General features: G+C 44.2%; 1 protein-coding gene across 3 annotated transcripts in view; it reads left to right on the top strand.

The window, feature by feature from the left end:
- Window positions 1–16502, top strand: part of LOC147097332 (uncharacterized) — a 47909-nt gene that overhangs the window by 21842 nt on the left and 9565 nt on the right. For all 3 annotated transcript variants that reach the window (XM_085972213.1, XM_085972212.1, XM_085972211.1), the window contains exons 10-11: window positions 5813–5874; window positions 6943–7097. In XM_085972213.1, coding sequence (XP_085828339.1) covers window positions 5813–5874; window positions 6943–7097 — 217 coding nt within the window. The remainder of the gene's footprint in view (window positions 1–5812; window positions 5875–6942; window positions 7098–16502) is intronic.

Here is a 16502-nt window from a genome sequence, read left to right as displayed (position 1 = left end):
GGATGTGGGTGTCGCTGGCTGGCTAGGCCTGCATTTAGTGCCCATCCCTAATTGCCCTTGAGAAGATGGTGGTGAGCCGCCTTCTTGAACTGCTGCAGTCCATATGGTGTAGGTACACCCACAATGCTGTTAGGAAGGGAGTTCCAGGATTTTGGCCCAGTGACAGTGAAGGAACGGCAATACAGGTCCAAGTCAGGATGGTGTGTGGCTTGGAGGGGAACTTGTAGGTGGTGATGTTCCCATGCGTCTGCTGCCCTTGTCCTTTAAGTAGTAGAGGTCGTGGGTTTGGAAGGTGCTGTTGAAGGAGCTTTGGCAAGTTGCTGTAGTGCATCTTGTAGATGGTACACACTGCAGCCACAGTGCGCTGGTGGTGGAGGGAGTGAATGTTGAAGGTGGATGGAGTGCCAATCAAGCGGGCTGCTTTATCCTGAATGGTGTCGAGCTTCTTGAGTGTTGTTGGAGCTGCACTCATCCAGGCAAGTGGAGAGTATTCCATCACACTCCTGACTTGTGCCTTGTAGATGGTGGAAAGGCTTTGGGGAGTCAGGAGGTGAGACACTCGCTGCAGAATTCCCAGCCTCTGGCCTGCTCTTGTAGCCACAGTATTTATATGGCTGGTCCAGTTCAGTTTCTGATCAATGGTAACACCCCAGGATGTTGATAGTGGGGGATTCAGCAATGGTAATGCCATTGAATGTCAAGGGGATGGTTAGAGTCTCGCTTGTTGGAGGTGGTCATTGCCTGGCACTTGTGTGGTGCGAATGTTACTTGCCACTTGTCAGCCCAAGTCTGAATGTTGTCCAGGTCTTGCTGCATATGGACACGGACTGCGTCAGTATCTGACGAGTCTCGAGTCTCGAATGGTGCTGAACAGTGTGCAATCATCAGCGAACATCCCCACTTCTGACCTTATGATGGAGGGAAGGTCATTGATGAAACAGCTGAAGATGGTTGGGCCTAGGACACTGCCCTGAGGAACTCCTGCAGTGATGTCATGTGATTGAGCTGAATGACCTCCAACAACCACAGCCAACTTCCTTTGTGCTAGGTATGATTCCAACCAATGGAGAGTTTTCCCATTGACTTCAGTTTTGCTAGGGCTCCTTGATGCCACACTCAATCAAATGCTGCCTTGATGTCAAGGGCAGTCACTCTCACCTCCCCTCGAGTTCAGCTCTTTTGTCCATGTTTGGACCAAGGCTGTAATGAGGTCAGGAGCTGAGTGGTCCTGGCAGAATCCAAACTGGGCGTCAGTTAGCAGGTTATTGCTGAGTAAGTGCCGCTTGATAGCACTGTCGACGACACCTTCCATCACTTTGCTGATGATTGAGAGTAGACTGATGGGACGGTAATTGGCCGGGTTGGATTTGTCCTGCTTTTTGTAGACCGGTCATACTTGGGCAATTTTCCACATTGCCGGGTAGATGCCAGTGTTGTAGCTGTACTGGAACAGCTTGGCTAGGGGCGCAGCTAGTTCTGGAGCACAAGTCAGTACTGTTGTCAGGGCCCATAGCCTTTGCAGTATCCAGTGTCTTCAGCTGTTTCTTGACATCACATGGAGTGAATTGAATGGGCTGAAGACTGGCATCTGTGATGCTGGGGACCTCGGGAGGAGGCCGAGATGGATCATCCACTCTGCACTTCTGGCTGAAGATAGTTGCAAATGCTTCAGCCTTTTGCACTCGCGTGCTGGGCTCAGCCATCAGAGGATGGGGATATTTTTGGAGCCGACTCCTCCTGTTAACTGTTTGTTTAATTGTCCACCACTACTCATGACTGGATGTGGCAGGACTGCAGAGCTTTGATTTGATCCGATGGTTGAGATCGCTTGGCTCTATCGTATGTTGCTTCCATTGTTTGGCATGCAAGTAGTCCTGTGTTGTAGCCTCACCAGGTTGACACCTCATTTTTTCAGTATGCCTGGTGCTGTTCCTGGCATGCTCTCCTGCACTCTTCATTAAACCAGGGTTGATCTCCCAGCTTGATGGTAGTGAGGTTGACTAGGTAGATTTGATAGCCAATGTGGCTCAGTAACTGTTTCTTAACTAACTGAGTCTAGTTGCACACCAAAATTTACTTTCCTTGACTGGGGCAGTTTTACATAAAATTACATAAATATACAGCACTGAGAATTACATAAATATACAACACAAACAGGCCATTCAGTCCATGTCTGCATTTATGCTCCACTTGAGCTTCCCTGCATAACTCACTCCTCCCAACTACCCTGAGATTAATTGGACAGAAGTGATGGATAAGGGAATTTAAGTTCTGCAATGTGTACAGGACTCCTTTCTAACCCAACAAGGGAGGATTTGCTATTAGATCTAATGGGGAAATGAACCAGTGCAGATGAGAAGTAAAGGTAGGGGAGCATCTAGGTAACAGTGACCATAATATATGCTTTTAAGATGATTGAGAAAGACATAAAGACCAGGGTAATAGATTGGTGAAAAGCTGATTTTTAGAGGGGATGGTAATTGAAATTGGGGGAAATCAGTTTGGCAAACTTAATGTAGAACAGCAATGGGGAAACATTTTAAAACCGTGCAAGAAAAATATATTCTGCAAAAAACCAAGAACAAACTAAATACTGAGACTGTGGATGAATAAAGCCATGAGGGGAAAAATTGAGTAAAGAAAGGCACACATGAAGTACATGGGCAGCAAGGGAGAGCATGACAAGAGATTAGGAGAGATGCCAAAAACAATTAGGAAGGTGAGGAACTATGAAATTCAATATCAAGGAACATAAAACAATAGTAAAATATTTTGCAGGCATGCAAATAAGAGGTCGGGATGGGAATTGGGTCACTAAGGGATGGACAGGATAAGACCGCATGGCAGAAATATTAAATTATTTTGCTTCAGTATTTGCCAGGGAGATAGAACGGGTGGAGATTACATCAGATGCTGAGACTAGTAATGTGCACTTAAAATAAAACTGAGATATATAGTCAATTCAATTTTATTTGTCATATATGCAGCAGACGTGTGTACTGCACAATGAAATGTTGATTTTTGCGAGTCCTCCCAACATTGGAATAAACATAGCATAATAAAAATACTAATCGAAAGACAGTAATAATAAAACAGTAATAAAAAAATAATTTAATCGTTCATGAGTCTTATGGCCTGGGGGTAGAAGCTGTTTCAAAACCTGTTGGTACGAGACAGTATGCTTCGGTATCTCTTACCGGACAGGAGCAGGGCGAAGAGGTTGTGGCTGGGGTGACTCGCATCTTTAATGATTCTCAGGGCCTTCCCCTGGCACCTCTCTAGGTAGATATCCTGCACAGCAGGTAGTTTAATTCCTATAGTGTGTTGTGCAGCTTTCACTACCATCTGTAGAGCCTTGCGGTCTGTGGCGGTGCAGTTGCCATACCAGGTAGTGATGCAGCTGGACAGGATACGCTCGATAGTGCACCGGTAGAAGTTGGTGAGAATCTGGGGGGCCATTCCAAATTTCCTCAGTCTCATGAAGTACAGGCATTGGCATGCCTTCTTGGTTACAACGTCGATGTGATGGGACCACGTTAAGTCCTCCGTATTGAATACACCCAGGAATTTGAAGCTGCTGACCCTCTCCACCTCAGCCCCTTCGATGTAGATTGGGGTGTGTCCCTCCCCCTGCTGCTTCCTGTAATCCACGATCATCTCCTTTGTTTTGCTGATGTTGAGGGAGAGGTTGTACTTGCACCATTCTCCTAGGGCTCTTACCTCCTCCCTGTAGCCTGTCTCATCGCCATCTGTGATCAGGCCTACAACGGTAGTGTCATCAGCAAACTTGATGATGGAGTTGAAGTTGTGTGTGGCCACGCAGTCGTGAGTAAACTGAGTACAGAAGGGGGCTGAGCACACAACCCTGGGGAGCTCCAGTGTTCAGGATCAGTGTGGAGGAGGTGTTTCTGCCTATTTTCACCACCTGGGGTCTGCCCGTCAGGATAAATATGAAACTGGATAAAACCCCTGGTCCAGACAGATTACATCCGTGCATTTTAAAAGGATCTAGGGAAGAGAGCTGAGGCATTACTACACCTATTGTTAGAAAAAGGTGTAGTGCCAGAGGACTGGCAAATGGCTAATGTAATAGCTATATTTTAAGAAGGAAGATGGAACATGTCCAGGAAACTGGTGCTTAACATCAGTGGTAGGAAAAATAATAGATTTCCTACAAAAGGTGAAAATTGAAGAACATCTAGAAACCAAAAATATAAGTCAGCACGGATTTCAAAAGGGAAATTCTTACCTGACCAACCTAATTAAAAAAATTTTGACAAGGTAACAGAGTAGACAAGGGTAATGCAGTAGATGTAATTTATCTAGATTTTCAAAAGGCCTTGGATAAGGTACCGCATAATAAACGAATTTGGGAATATGGAGTCGGGGCCAAGTAGCAGAATGGATTGCTGGCTGGCTTCAAGACAGAAAGCAGAGTAGGGGTAAAGGGTAGCTATTCAGAGTGGCAGAAGGTGGGAAGTGGTGTTCCACAAGGATCCGTGCTGGGATCACTGTTTATAAGTTATATTAAAGATTTAGACTTTGGAATAAAAAACAATTTCTAAATTTGCATGACACCAAATTAGGGGGGATTGTCAATACGGAGGAGGACTGCAACTACAAGACATTAAAAAAACATGCAGCATAGGTGTATAATTGGCATGAAATTCAACATGAGGTATTACATTTTGGTAAGAAAAATAGGAAGGTCACATTACTTGGGGAAAATAAGAATCTAAATGGGGTAGAGGAGCAAAGGGATCCGAGTACAAATACACCAATCACAAAGTATCAACATAGGTTAACAAAGCCATAAAAAAAAAAGGCAAGCCAAGCATGGGTTTATTTCTAGAAGGATAGAATTGAAAAGTAGGGAAGTTATGCTAAACTTGTTTCGAACCTTGGTTAGACCACACTTGGAGAACTGCATATAATTCTGGTTGCCATATAGAAGCATTGGAGAGGGTGTCGAAGATTTGCAAGGATGATGCCAGAAATGTGAGGGTATACATTGGGCAAGGATGAATAGGTGGGGGGGGGGGGCTGATGTAATGGACTTCTTTAAAATTATGAAAAGTTTTGACAGTGGATACAGAGAGAATGTTTCCACTTGTGGGGAAGAGCATAACTAGAGGCCATCAATATAAGATAGTCACCATGAAATCCAATAGGGAATTCAGAAGAAACTTCTTTACCCAGAGTGGTGAGAATATGGAACTTGCTACCACGGAGTGGTTGAAGCAAATAGTATAGATGCATTTAAGGGGAGGCTAGACAAGCATGAGGGAGAAGGGACTAGAGGGTTATGCTGAGAGATTTAGATGAGGGAAGTGGCTCGAGTGGAGCATAAACATCAGCACGGACTGGTTGGGCCGAATGGCCTGTTTCTGTGCCGTATATCCTATGTAATCCCTCCTATGCTTATCTCTTTGTAAATGAATCAATGCTATTAACCTCAAGTGCTCCCTGTGGTAGCAAGTTCCATATTCTTACCACTTTGGGGAACAAAGTGTCTCCTGGATTTGTTTGAGTGCTATAGGATTGATAGGTTATAGCTTTTTTTAGGCAGGAATAGCAAGGCCAGATTTTTATCATGCCCCTATTGTAGCTTTTTTTTAGAAGACCACTAAGTTTCCATGCGGTGGAAAATTGGAATGCTTTGTGTTGGTTATTAGCTTGTCCTTGGTGGTGATCAAGCAGTTCTGGTGGACTTTCTGGCCTCTTGAATACCTGTGCTAAAAGTTTTTTTGCTTGGCCACAAAATATTGGGAGTGTTTTGATTTTTGTGGCGCTATTCAATGACGTCTTTTAGTTGCAGACAATCCTGAAGCCGAGATACAGCCATTTCATGCAAGCAGTGATGAAACAGTTTGGGTAAGTGTTTGCTGTTCTCCCACAACAGCTGTTCAATCCTTTATTTGTATAACTATATCTAATTGTTTCTTTAATTTGTTTTCAATCTTGTGTGATACCAAATTATTAGTTTTGATTTTTGGTCTTAGTTTTTGAATGGAGTTCAGATTACACCTCCTGATTCACCAGCTTAAAACTTTGACCTGGTTTGAAGTGGGAAGGGGAAATTAAATTAAATTTCCCCCCCCCCCCCCCCACCCACCACACCCCCACCCAAGGAACAGTGAGTCTGGGCAGAAGGTTACTGTCCTCCAGTAGTGGAGGAAGAAGCTTTTGGACATCTCGTAGAATTACAGCCGACTCATGATTTGAGTTACTGTGCTTAAAAACGCAATGTACATGACAGTGGGAATTTAATGATTTTGAATCAAAGTACAAAGTCACAATTCAATTATTTGGAGAGTTGCATTGTGCTTTAATTGTGAAAAGCTACTTTTTCTTTCAAAAGCAAGACTAGGTGTGTGCAAATTGTGAAGTAGTTCTTGACAGTAATGGACACTGGTCAACCCAGCTGACTGACCAGGTGCTGGTAAATTGTGGGCATTGGCTCCTGTGGAATTACCCTGCACACAGTGCTGTCACTATTGATTGAAGACAAAAAAACTCCGTTATTTAAAATGGAGGGAGCCAGGGTTGTACAGGCAACATTCCTGAAGCACTAAGTCCTGCAGAGGGATGGTTCCTTGGATGCTGGTACCCTTCTAGAATGATGTAGAATTTACAGCGCAGAAACTGGCCATTCAGCCCAACTGATCTGTGCTGCATGAGCCTCCTCCCACCCTACTTCATCTCTCCCTATCTGCATAACCTTCTATTCCTTGTGTACTTTTCTAGCCTTCCCCTTAAAGGCACCTATGCTATTTGCCTTAACCACTTTCTGGGTGAAGTGTCTATTTTGTCTTCATGTAAACCTAGATGGTTATTAGTAGCCATATTAATTCCTCCTTGTAGCTTGTCAAGTATTCAGTTTATGATTTGGCTTGTTCTAATCAACAAGTTTTTTTTTTAATATTGACCCTCAAACCAAAGGAGTGGATCTGTGATTTCAACAAGTGACCTGGTATTCCTGAGTACCCCGCCTGCAAGCGATGAAGTCTTGGATGTATTCTTCAACTCCGTTGATTCGGAGGGTTTTTTGGCAGGGACGGACTTTACAGTTGACGCTTACTCCTTCACTGTTGGAGGTAAGTGGTTCTGTAGTGTGAATTGTGCACTTTTTTTTTTGATTTAAAAGTTCTGACTCCAATAACCTCTGAAAACATAGGCAAAATAAATCGGCTTATAGAAGAATGGATTGTCATGACCACTTTGATTTGAATTTTATTGGCGAACTTGAGCATTTTTCTCAGCCAGTAAATCACCCGAGGCTTGTGTGAGCCTGTCACTTTCCCATGATCCATGTTCATAGTATAAAGTCGACCTACAATGCCGTGAAGACCTATTCTAACCTCGAGCTACTTTTTTTTTCCCCTGTGAAGAGATCATTAATTGTGCTGTTTAGACTTGCTGCGAGTGAGTGCAGACAGGCAAATGGTGGGGTAGTTGTGTAATCCTTAAGTCAGATGTCCTTGAAACATCCCAAGATTTGAATCGTGCCCCAAACCCATTGTACAAGGATTTTTTTTTTGTGGGTAGCAGAATCCAAAAGCAATTGTCTAATTACAAATCGGATTCAAATTTTTGCAGTTTCATTTGTCGGGGTTGTTTTGTATGCGTCTGCATATTAATGTTGAGTTGCTCTCTTGCAAAAATGTAAAATCTGACCTTTTTTCTGGCTTTCAAGGAAGCCATTCCCTTTCGAATGATTATTCTTGAAAAATATATTGCAATACTATTTAGGATCAAAGCACCAATTAATGCTATACAATTGTGGCCTGTAATGTTGGGTCTAAACTCTTCCTGCTGCCTACTTCTCAATGACCCTCATGAGATTTGATGGTGCTTTTTGCAGTGCCATCCATGAGCTGTAAAACTGGGCATGAAATGAAAGGCAATATGTTTTTGTGTCTTCACCAATGAAGGCTGCCAGGGCCCAGTGTCCACCCTATCTCTCGCAGTCCTAAATATGGAAGAGGAGCACCCTCCAGCTAACCCTTGCCGTATTAACAAATAATCAAACATAAGCCACTGCCTTCTGTGGCACAGCCAGTGGAAACCCCTCAAATCATTGATCTTCAACATTGCTTTGGCGAACCGCCTTCATTTCACTCTAACCTCTGTTGCCCATCTTCTGCCTCTGAACATAATTAGGAGTAGGCCATACGGCCCCTCGAACCTGCTCTGCTATTTAATAAGATCATGGCTGATCTTTGACCTCCACTCCACTTTCCTGCCCAATCTCGCTATCCCTTGATTTCCCCTAGAGTCCAAAAAGTGTGATTTTGGACTCTGCCTTTTCCGCATGATTTTATTTTCTTATGATGGAATTCTGGCAGCTGTGTGTGTATATATTCCAGCTGCCACTAGTGACATTGTGGCTACTTTCTTGGTTCAATGGTGTCATTGAGCCTTCACTGTGTAAACTGGACTAAGGTGTTTTGGTCAGTTTGTCATCCTTGTGGGTTGGTGTTCATGGTCTGAACCTTGGGATTGTCTGCATTCTCTCATTGTTGTCCATGGTTCCTTCTCAACCCATGTGTGGCCATTGATTGATTTGATCTGTCCACCATGAAATGCAGATGGGCCAGACACTGCACCATGGAAGCCCATATTGGTGAAGCTGATCTAAAATTGCATTGGCTTTCATTGTGTCTGGTTTTGCAGCCTTCAGAAGATACAGGTGCCATCCAAAGACGGCTCTGCTAAGAAATTACAATAACCTCTTGGTTATGTTTCTATTGGCTTAAAATCCATGGCCCAGTTGGGAGTGGGTAAATGGAAAGGGCAGCCTCCATGTACTTGGGACAGCTTTCCTGTAAGTGAAGCAATTAGCAAGAACATGGTACCTTTTTTGATTGCCTCAACTGCAGACTACACCATGGATGTGAGCTACCTATTTGTGTAGATTGTTGGCATGATACTTAATGTGGCTTCAAGTGCATGTGGAAGATGTTCCTGGTTGGGCCTAGCCTTTTTGTAAATCCTTGGTTCTTTACTCTTGGCCTGACATGACCTTGGTCAGACTGGATGAAATATGTGCGGATGAGACTTGTTGCAAACTGTTTCATATACAGAGTGATGTTCTGGAACAGAATCAAATTTTTACACCAGGCTTTGAACTGGCAAATAAATTGGGTGCATACCTGCCACCTTTGATCAAGATCTGCTACAAAATGAGGCTGCTTTACTTGGCCAATTTCTTTTCTTCCCCCTTCTCCTGAAGGCATGGACTTCTATCAGTTCCATGAGTGCTAATTGTCCTCCAGTACCTTTTTATCTAAATGCCCTTTGTCATGCGAGCCTAGAGTTGAGTGTTGTGCAATCTGACCATGGGGGCTATTGTGGCCAATTCTCCTCACTGGATTAACAAAATGGAGGGCTGATTTTTCCTCCTGGTTTTCTGGATAAAACTGACGCGCGGCCCCCCCCCCCCCCCGAACAAGTTCCAGAAGTGAAATTTGACATGCAGTTGTCTTAAAATGGATACAGAAATCACTTGCTGTTGTGTAGTAGAAAATAAGCCATACCAATATTGGGGCAAGATGGCTGACTTGCTGTTGGAGCTTACTTTACACAAGGTAATGGAGTCCCAGTGGACGCTACCACTAATTAGTGTTTCAGCAACACTTGGGGCTTGGTTGAAGATTTTAAAAAAAAAAATTAAAAAATTCTCATGGGACTAACTGCCTTCTGCAGGCAACCTGTGTTGCCATGGTTTCATGAAGGTTTTTCCACATGACCTTATTTTCATATGATGGAATTCTGGCAGCTGTGTGTGTATATTCCAGCTGCCACTAGTGGCATTGTGGCTACTTTCTTTGTTCAAATGGGGTCATTGAGCCTTCACTGTGGGTTGAAGTTCATGATTGGAGCTGAAGACTAGTGAATTGTTGCAATTTAAGTCGGTCAGTTTAAAGGTTGTTGCAAAATTTTAAAAAAAATGTAATTTCTGAAGTTTAGACGCCACAATAATTTGTGTCTATAGGTCTACAATGTTCCCTCTGGATTAAATGTACATCCTAGGGTTTGAAGTAGTATAGGCTGCATGTTTCCTATCCATTTTAAGGAGCTAGCAACAGGATTCCGGGGAATGTTTTGGTAATTTAAATTTTGCAGGAGCTACCTTTTTAATTACCTAGAGTCTGGATACTGACCTTTGTTCATTTGGCCCTCCTAGTTGAGGCAGCCATTTAGGATCGGGTTTCTTAAGCTGCTTCTTAGGCAGTCCCTCAGAACCAAGGATGACTTGCTTCCACATTAACAATGAGTTCTCAGGTGACTGAGTCCAATGCAGGACCTACAATCTGTCACAGGTGGGGCAGATGGTGGTTGAAGGGGCAGGTGGGTGGGGTGCTTGGGTTGGACGTGCGCTGCCTGCGCTTGGCTTCCGCTTGCTCCTGCCGAAGAGTCTGTTTGGCGCCTTCCCGGATGCTTCTCCTCCACTTTGCGCGGTCTTGGGCCAGGGATTCCCAGGTGTCGGTGGGGATGTTACACTTTTTCAAGGAGGCTTGAGGGTGTCCTTGAAGTGTTTCCTCTGCCCACCTGGGGCTCTCTGGGTGCCAACATGCATGGTTACACCAAAATGATTGCTATATTTGACTCCTTTTATCTTGCTGCCTCTTTGCCCCCCCCCCCCCCCAAAATGAACTGACTAATACTAGGTGCCCCCCCTGAACAGACTAATACTAGGTGCCCAATTTAAATGTCTCTTTAGCTAAAAGCTTGTTGCTCCCTCTGTGAAAGAAGATGGAAAGTTTTCTTCAAGCAATACTCAAGAGTCCCAGGCATTGCCACCTGAGGTTCCTTGTGTGCTGCCTTCAGGTCTGCCAGTCCCACTTGAGGGACAGCACCTGCCCTGAGCAGTCAACTCTTGCATTTTTAGGCTTTAACCTCCCCCTTTCCTCGTAGGTTTTTTTTGTCAACAATGGTTCCCGTAAGCAATCCCCTTGTCCTCTATGTACCGGAGTGCAACTTTGTGTACAATATCCGATACTTGGGTGTTGCTTCAGATTTAAAGTGTAATCCTTGTAGCTGTATTTAGCTTTAGTAGTACTTGAAGATTTTGATCAGATTTTTTGTGTGGTAAACTAAACCGATCTTTGTTTAAAACAATGCTAATTGCAGTAGCTTATAAAACCACCACTAATTTTGGAAATTAATCACAGCCCTTGCTGTATACTACAGGTGCGATGACATCCTTTAATTATAGCTTTACATGAATTTCTTTTATCTCTTTCCCAGCAACTTGTGCCCTGAGAGATACCCCTGGTACTACCCTAAAAAACTTGAGGCCATCCAGAACTCGGCTGCCTGTGTCCTAACTCGCAGCCAGTCCCATTCACCCATCACCCCTGTGCTTGCTGACCTACATTGGCTCCTGGTTAAGCAACACCTCCTTTCAAAATTCTCATCCTTGTTTTCAAATCCCTCCATGGCCTCGCCCCTCCCGATCTCTAATCTCCTCCAGCCCCACAACCCCCCCTGAGATATCTGTGCTCCTCTAATTCTGCCCTCTTGAGCAACCCTGATTATAATCACTCAACCATTGGTGGCCGTGCCTTCTGTTGCTGCGGCCCTAAGCTCTGGAATTCCCTGCCTAAACCACCTCTTCTCTCTCCCCTTTTAGACGCTCTTTAGAACCTACCCCTTTGACCAAGCTTTTGGTCACCGGCCCTAATTTCTCCTTTTGCAGTTTGGTGTCATTTATTGTCTTAATACTCCTGTGAAGCCCTTTGGGATGTTTTACTACGTTAAAGACACTAATTCTGGTGGGTCTTATATAAAAAAAGAAAAAAAAAGTCAAAGTTTCTAATCCTACAGAAATGTCAACACAATGTCTGTCTGCAGCTTGCAAGAGCTACAACCTGGAGTGTCAAATGTCCATCTAATGGGCTTTGGGAATTAATCCATTTCTCATCCAGTTGCAAGACTCCTGTGATTTAAATGCATCAACTAACTTTTAATATTTTAAGAGGGGTTTAGAGGAGTTGGATTCACATTGCCAGTCACATTATCCTATTGGTGTCAGCCATGGGTCGCACCCTCGCCTCCGAGTCACAAGGTTGTGGGTTCGTCTTGCTCCAGAGACTTGAGTACACAAATCTAGGCTCACTCAGTGCAGCACTCCCTCAGCACTGCACGGGTCAGAGTATGGCACTATTTTAAAAACAGGGGCGTTATCCCTGGTGCCCTGACCAATATTTATCCTTCAATCAACATCACTAAAACATTATCTGGTCATTGGGAGCTGGCTGGTGCATTTGCTACATTACAACAGTGATGACCCTTCAAAAAGTACGTCATTGGCTGCAAAGCGCTTTGGGACGTCTGGTTGTGAAAGGTGCTGTAGAAATGCAGGTCTTAAATATTTTTGCTCGTGGCCTGTTTTTGGAGTAATTGAGTCCTGGGGTGATTGCGGTTGAATTTCAACATGCCTTGCCTCAACTGTGCAATTTGGTCCCTCCAGTGAATAATGGTTCACGGTGGCTCACTTGAGTAAAGAATCGTCTGTCAGCCATGTTTGAATCCATTTCGGTGATCCGAACCAAGTCGTATCACCCCAATGATGCACAGATTGCAGTCATCCAATTTTGAGCTTTACCCTGCTTTATTTGGGGCAACAGTTTTTATATTCTTGCCTGTCCCACCTCTACCAGGAAAGCCATCCATTTGACCCTAGCTGGTTGCCCAATTGATTTCTTCTCTCGCTCCCAATGAAGGCAAAGCCACTGAGGAGCTATGGTGTGGTTCATGTAGTCTGATTTTTGTCCTTGTAATAATCACCTTGACACAGCATCAGCTGACTGTTGCACATGTCTACTGCAGGGGAGAAGTTCTTGTCCTCTTGGGTTTTCAGGATGGCTAGTCTTTCATTGATGGCCTGTAGAAAATTGCTAGCTTGTGTTGCAGAATCGTTCTCCAGTGGTAGTTGTGATTCTGTTCCTCAGGTTCTGAATTTAGCTGGGTGGCTTTGGTGACCAACAAGGACTCTTGTTGCATGGTCAAGATCTACTCCACCTCACCCTCTTCCTTTTAAAGATCCTCAAAAACCCACCTCTTTGATCAAGCTATTGCTGCTCCTCCCAACATCTCCTTTGGCTCAGCATCCATTGTTAGTCTGACTGCACCTTTTTGTGAAGCACCATGATGTGTTTTTTCCCCCACCTTAACAGTGCTATATCAACGCAAGATAGTGTTGCATTCGTGCAACTGCTAAATCTCAACTTTCATGTTGCTGCTTTCCTTTTCCTATTCTGGTGTGGGGACCCTCTTCCGTGTCTCTGACCTGCACAGGGCAGCAGTGTCGCTCTAGCTAGCCTGTAAGAGCATGCCCAGTGAGAACAGTCCCTGCAGCAGCTAGGGTCCTTTCCATGAGGTATGCAGTCAGCCTCCCACTTATATATTGCTTCAGCCTTCTCGAAGCAGGACTGTAATATAAACTGGATACGAGTTGCATAATACACCCAGCCTTCCTTGTTCAAACATCCTCTTATTTACAAAGTAGCTGCTGAGCAGATACCATTAAGAGACCGTAAGAACACTTGCGATACTGAACCGTTGGTCTTGATCTGTTCATTCAGCTGCTGCAGGTCTAAATTCTATTATCCTACATAATCACCTACCCAGAACAAATGTGATTGCTCATTCAAAGTGTTAATTCCTGATCTGTCAATGTATTTCTTCAGCAGTGGGGAAGTGCTGTCCTGTACCACACCACTTTCGAACGATCTGGTGGTGATATTCATGCTCCTGACTCGAGTAAATTCTCAAGTGCGTCTCTAGTCGCTCCTCTCATCCACCCACCCCCCAGTGATTTGTCTTGTTCCATTAGCGTTGGCTGGCAACCATTGTTCTATTGCCACGTTAACATAGAGTAATTTGGCGTGTTTTTATTTCCCCTCTGTTTAATGGTTGGGAGGTCTTGTGGGCTGAAATGAGCTGCCTCCAGAGACTAGCTTCTGAAATCAGTGGGCAAAAGCAAGATGTGCCGTTTTCTGATTGGGTGCTTGCCTGAATAACAATATACAGTAGTGAGCTGGCTGAAGATGCAGCTATTTCTAGTGCTGACGTGTCCTAGATTTAAAAAATAATATTTTTAGAAAGTATAGCAAAACTTTAAAACTGTTAAAGCTTGTATTTGAATTTGTTTCCTACACCGTGTGCAATTAACACTTTGTGGTTGTTTAGCAGTTATGTCGAAGCCAGCAAGATGGACTGTAATTTCAGTTGTACATGTACAATCGGCTGCTGTCTAAATGAAAGACTTGCATTTCTATAGCACCTTTCACAACCTCGGGACATCGCAAAGTGCTTTACAGCCAATGAAGTACTTTTTGAAGTGTAGTCACTGTTGTAATGTAGGAAACACGGCACACCGCAAGCTCTCACAAACCGCAATGTGATAATGACCAGAATCTCTTTTTTTGATTTGATTTGAGGGATAAATATTGGCCCAGGACACCAGGAAAGCTCCCCTGCTCTTCGAAATAGTGCCGTGGGATCTTTTGCATCCACCTGAGAGCATCTGAAAGACGGCACCTCTGACAGTGCAGCACTCTGTCAATCAACATAACAAAGAGATGATCTGGTCATTATCACATTGCTGTTTGTGGGAGCTTGCTGTGTGCAAATTGGCTGCAGTATTTCCTACATTACAATAGTGACTACACTTCAAAAAGTACTTCATTGACTAAAGCGTTTTGAGACGTTTGGTGGCTGTGAAAGGTGCTATATAAATGCAAGTCTTTTTTCTTTGCAGTCACGTTCCACTAGCTGCACTTGTCTAGTTAGCTCAGTTGCAGCTTTTTATTGCAGTGGGCACTAGATGAATGTGAATTAATAGCTGCAAATCACTTGTTCCCTTCCCAAGAAGTTTCCACATGGTGTGCTGTTTTATTAGACTCATGAAGGTGATGTGAAGTGTAGCACTAGGACAGCAGAACCAATCCAGCGTTCTAATGAGGACGCTGTATGTGGCTTGGCATTTTGCTGCACATTTGATCCTGGAACAGACTGGGACTATCACCACACAGACTGCAGTGGTTCAAGACAGCTCACCACCTTCTCTACAGCAGCTAGGGATGGGCAATAAATGCCATCCTTGCCAGTGATGCCAATATCCAGCAATGTTCCCTTTTTTTCCATGCACGGTCCCTTTTTAACGGGTTCCGTGGCCCTTCAGATTTCCGCACATGCACCCTCTTTTTCTCCTCTTCCCTTTTTCCCCCCCCCCCCCCCCCCCCCCAAACCAAAAACCACCAATTGAAAGGCCAGTGAGCAGCTTGCTCAGGACCTCCTGACTGCTGGGCAGATGCTGCCCTGGCCTGAGTTTTTCCCAGTGTGGTTTTGGATTTCCCGCATTGGCAGTATTTTGCTATCGTATTAGTGGGAGCGCTGCTTGGCAGACGACTCCCTCATGTTGGTAAAACCGATGCCGCTGAGCATCTTGCAAGACATGGCCACTCCAGTTTAAACTCTCCCATTACTGTTGTGACTGATGATCCAATATAATTCTATTACAGCAGCAGTGAAATGGTACTGCAGTGTCCTCTAGTGGTTGTTCAGTTCGTCACATTATTGCCACTGTTTAAGGAAGATGCCAATGAGAGAACCTGTTGTTTTAATGTATTTAACATCAGCATTTAAATGAATCTGCTCATGGTGATTGAGGTGCTTTAAATTTCTTTTAACTAGTTTGGAGTGGCAGAGAATGATCTCGACAGGAAACGTTGAGGGGAAATTTAATAATCACAATTATGAAGGGTTTTCAGAGTAAATGAGAAACTGTTTCCACTGGAGCTTTGGTGCCCAGAGGCTGCACATTTAGGGTCATTGGCAAAAGAGGGGGATGAGAATTTGTTACGCAGTTGCAATAAGAACATAAACAGAAGCAGGCCAATCGGCCCCTCGAGCCTGCTCTGTCATTCAATAAGATCATGGCTGATCCAATCTTGGCCTCAAGACCACTTTCCTGCTCTCTCCCCATACCCCTCGACTCCCCTGCAGTTCAAATGTCTGTCAGTCTCCGCCTTGAATATATTCAATGACTCCACCTCCACAGCTCTCTGGGGTAGAGAATTCCAAAGATTTGCAACCCTCTAAGAAATTCTGTCTTAAATGGGCAACTCCTTTTTTATTCTGAGACTATGCCCCCCTAGTTCTAGATTCCCCCACGAGGGGAAACCACCTCCTCGGCATCCACCCTGTCAATCCCCCTCAGAATCTTGTGTTTCAATAAGATCCCCTCATCTAAACGCCAATGAGTATAGGCTCAACCTTTCTTCATACATCAACCCCTTCATCCCAAGAATCAACCTCCTGAACCTTCTCTGCACTGCCTCTAATGCAAGTATATCCTTCCTTTAAATATAGATACCACAACTGTACGCAGTACTCCAGGTGCGGTCTCACCAGTGCCCTATAAAGTTGCATCAAAACTTCCCTCCTTTTATACTCCATCCCCCTTGCAATAAAGGCCAACATTCCATTAT

The sequence above is a fragment of the Somniosus microcephalus genome, chromosome 32 (genome assembly GCF_052327205.1).
Source record: "Somniosus microcephalus isolate GS21.2 chromosome 32, FLI_Smic_1.0, whole genome shotgun sequence".
Lineage (NCBI taxonomy): Eukaryota > Metazoa > Chordata > Chondrichthyes > Squaliformes > Somniosidae > Somniosus > Somniosus microcephalus.
This window is presented reverse-complemented; position numbering and strand designations above follow the sequence as displayed.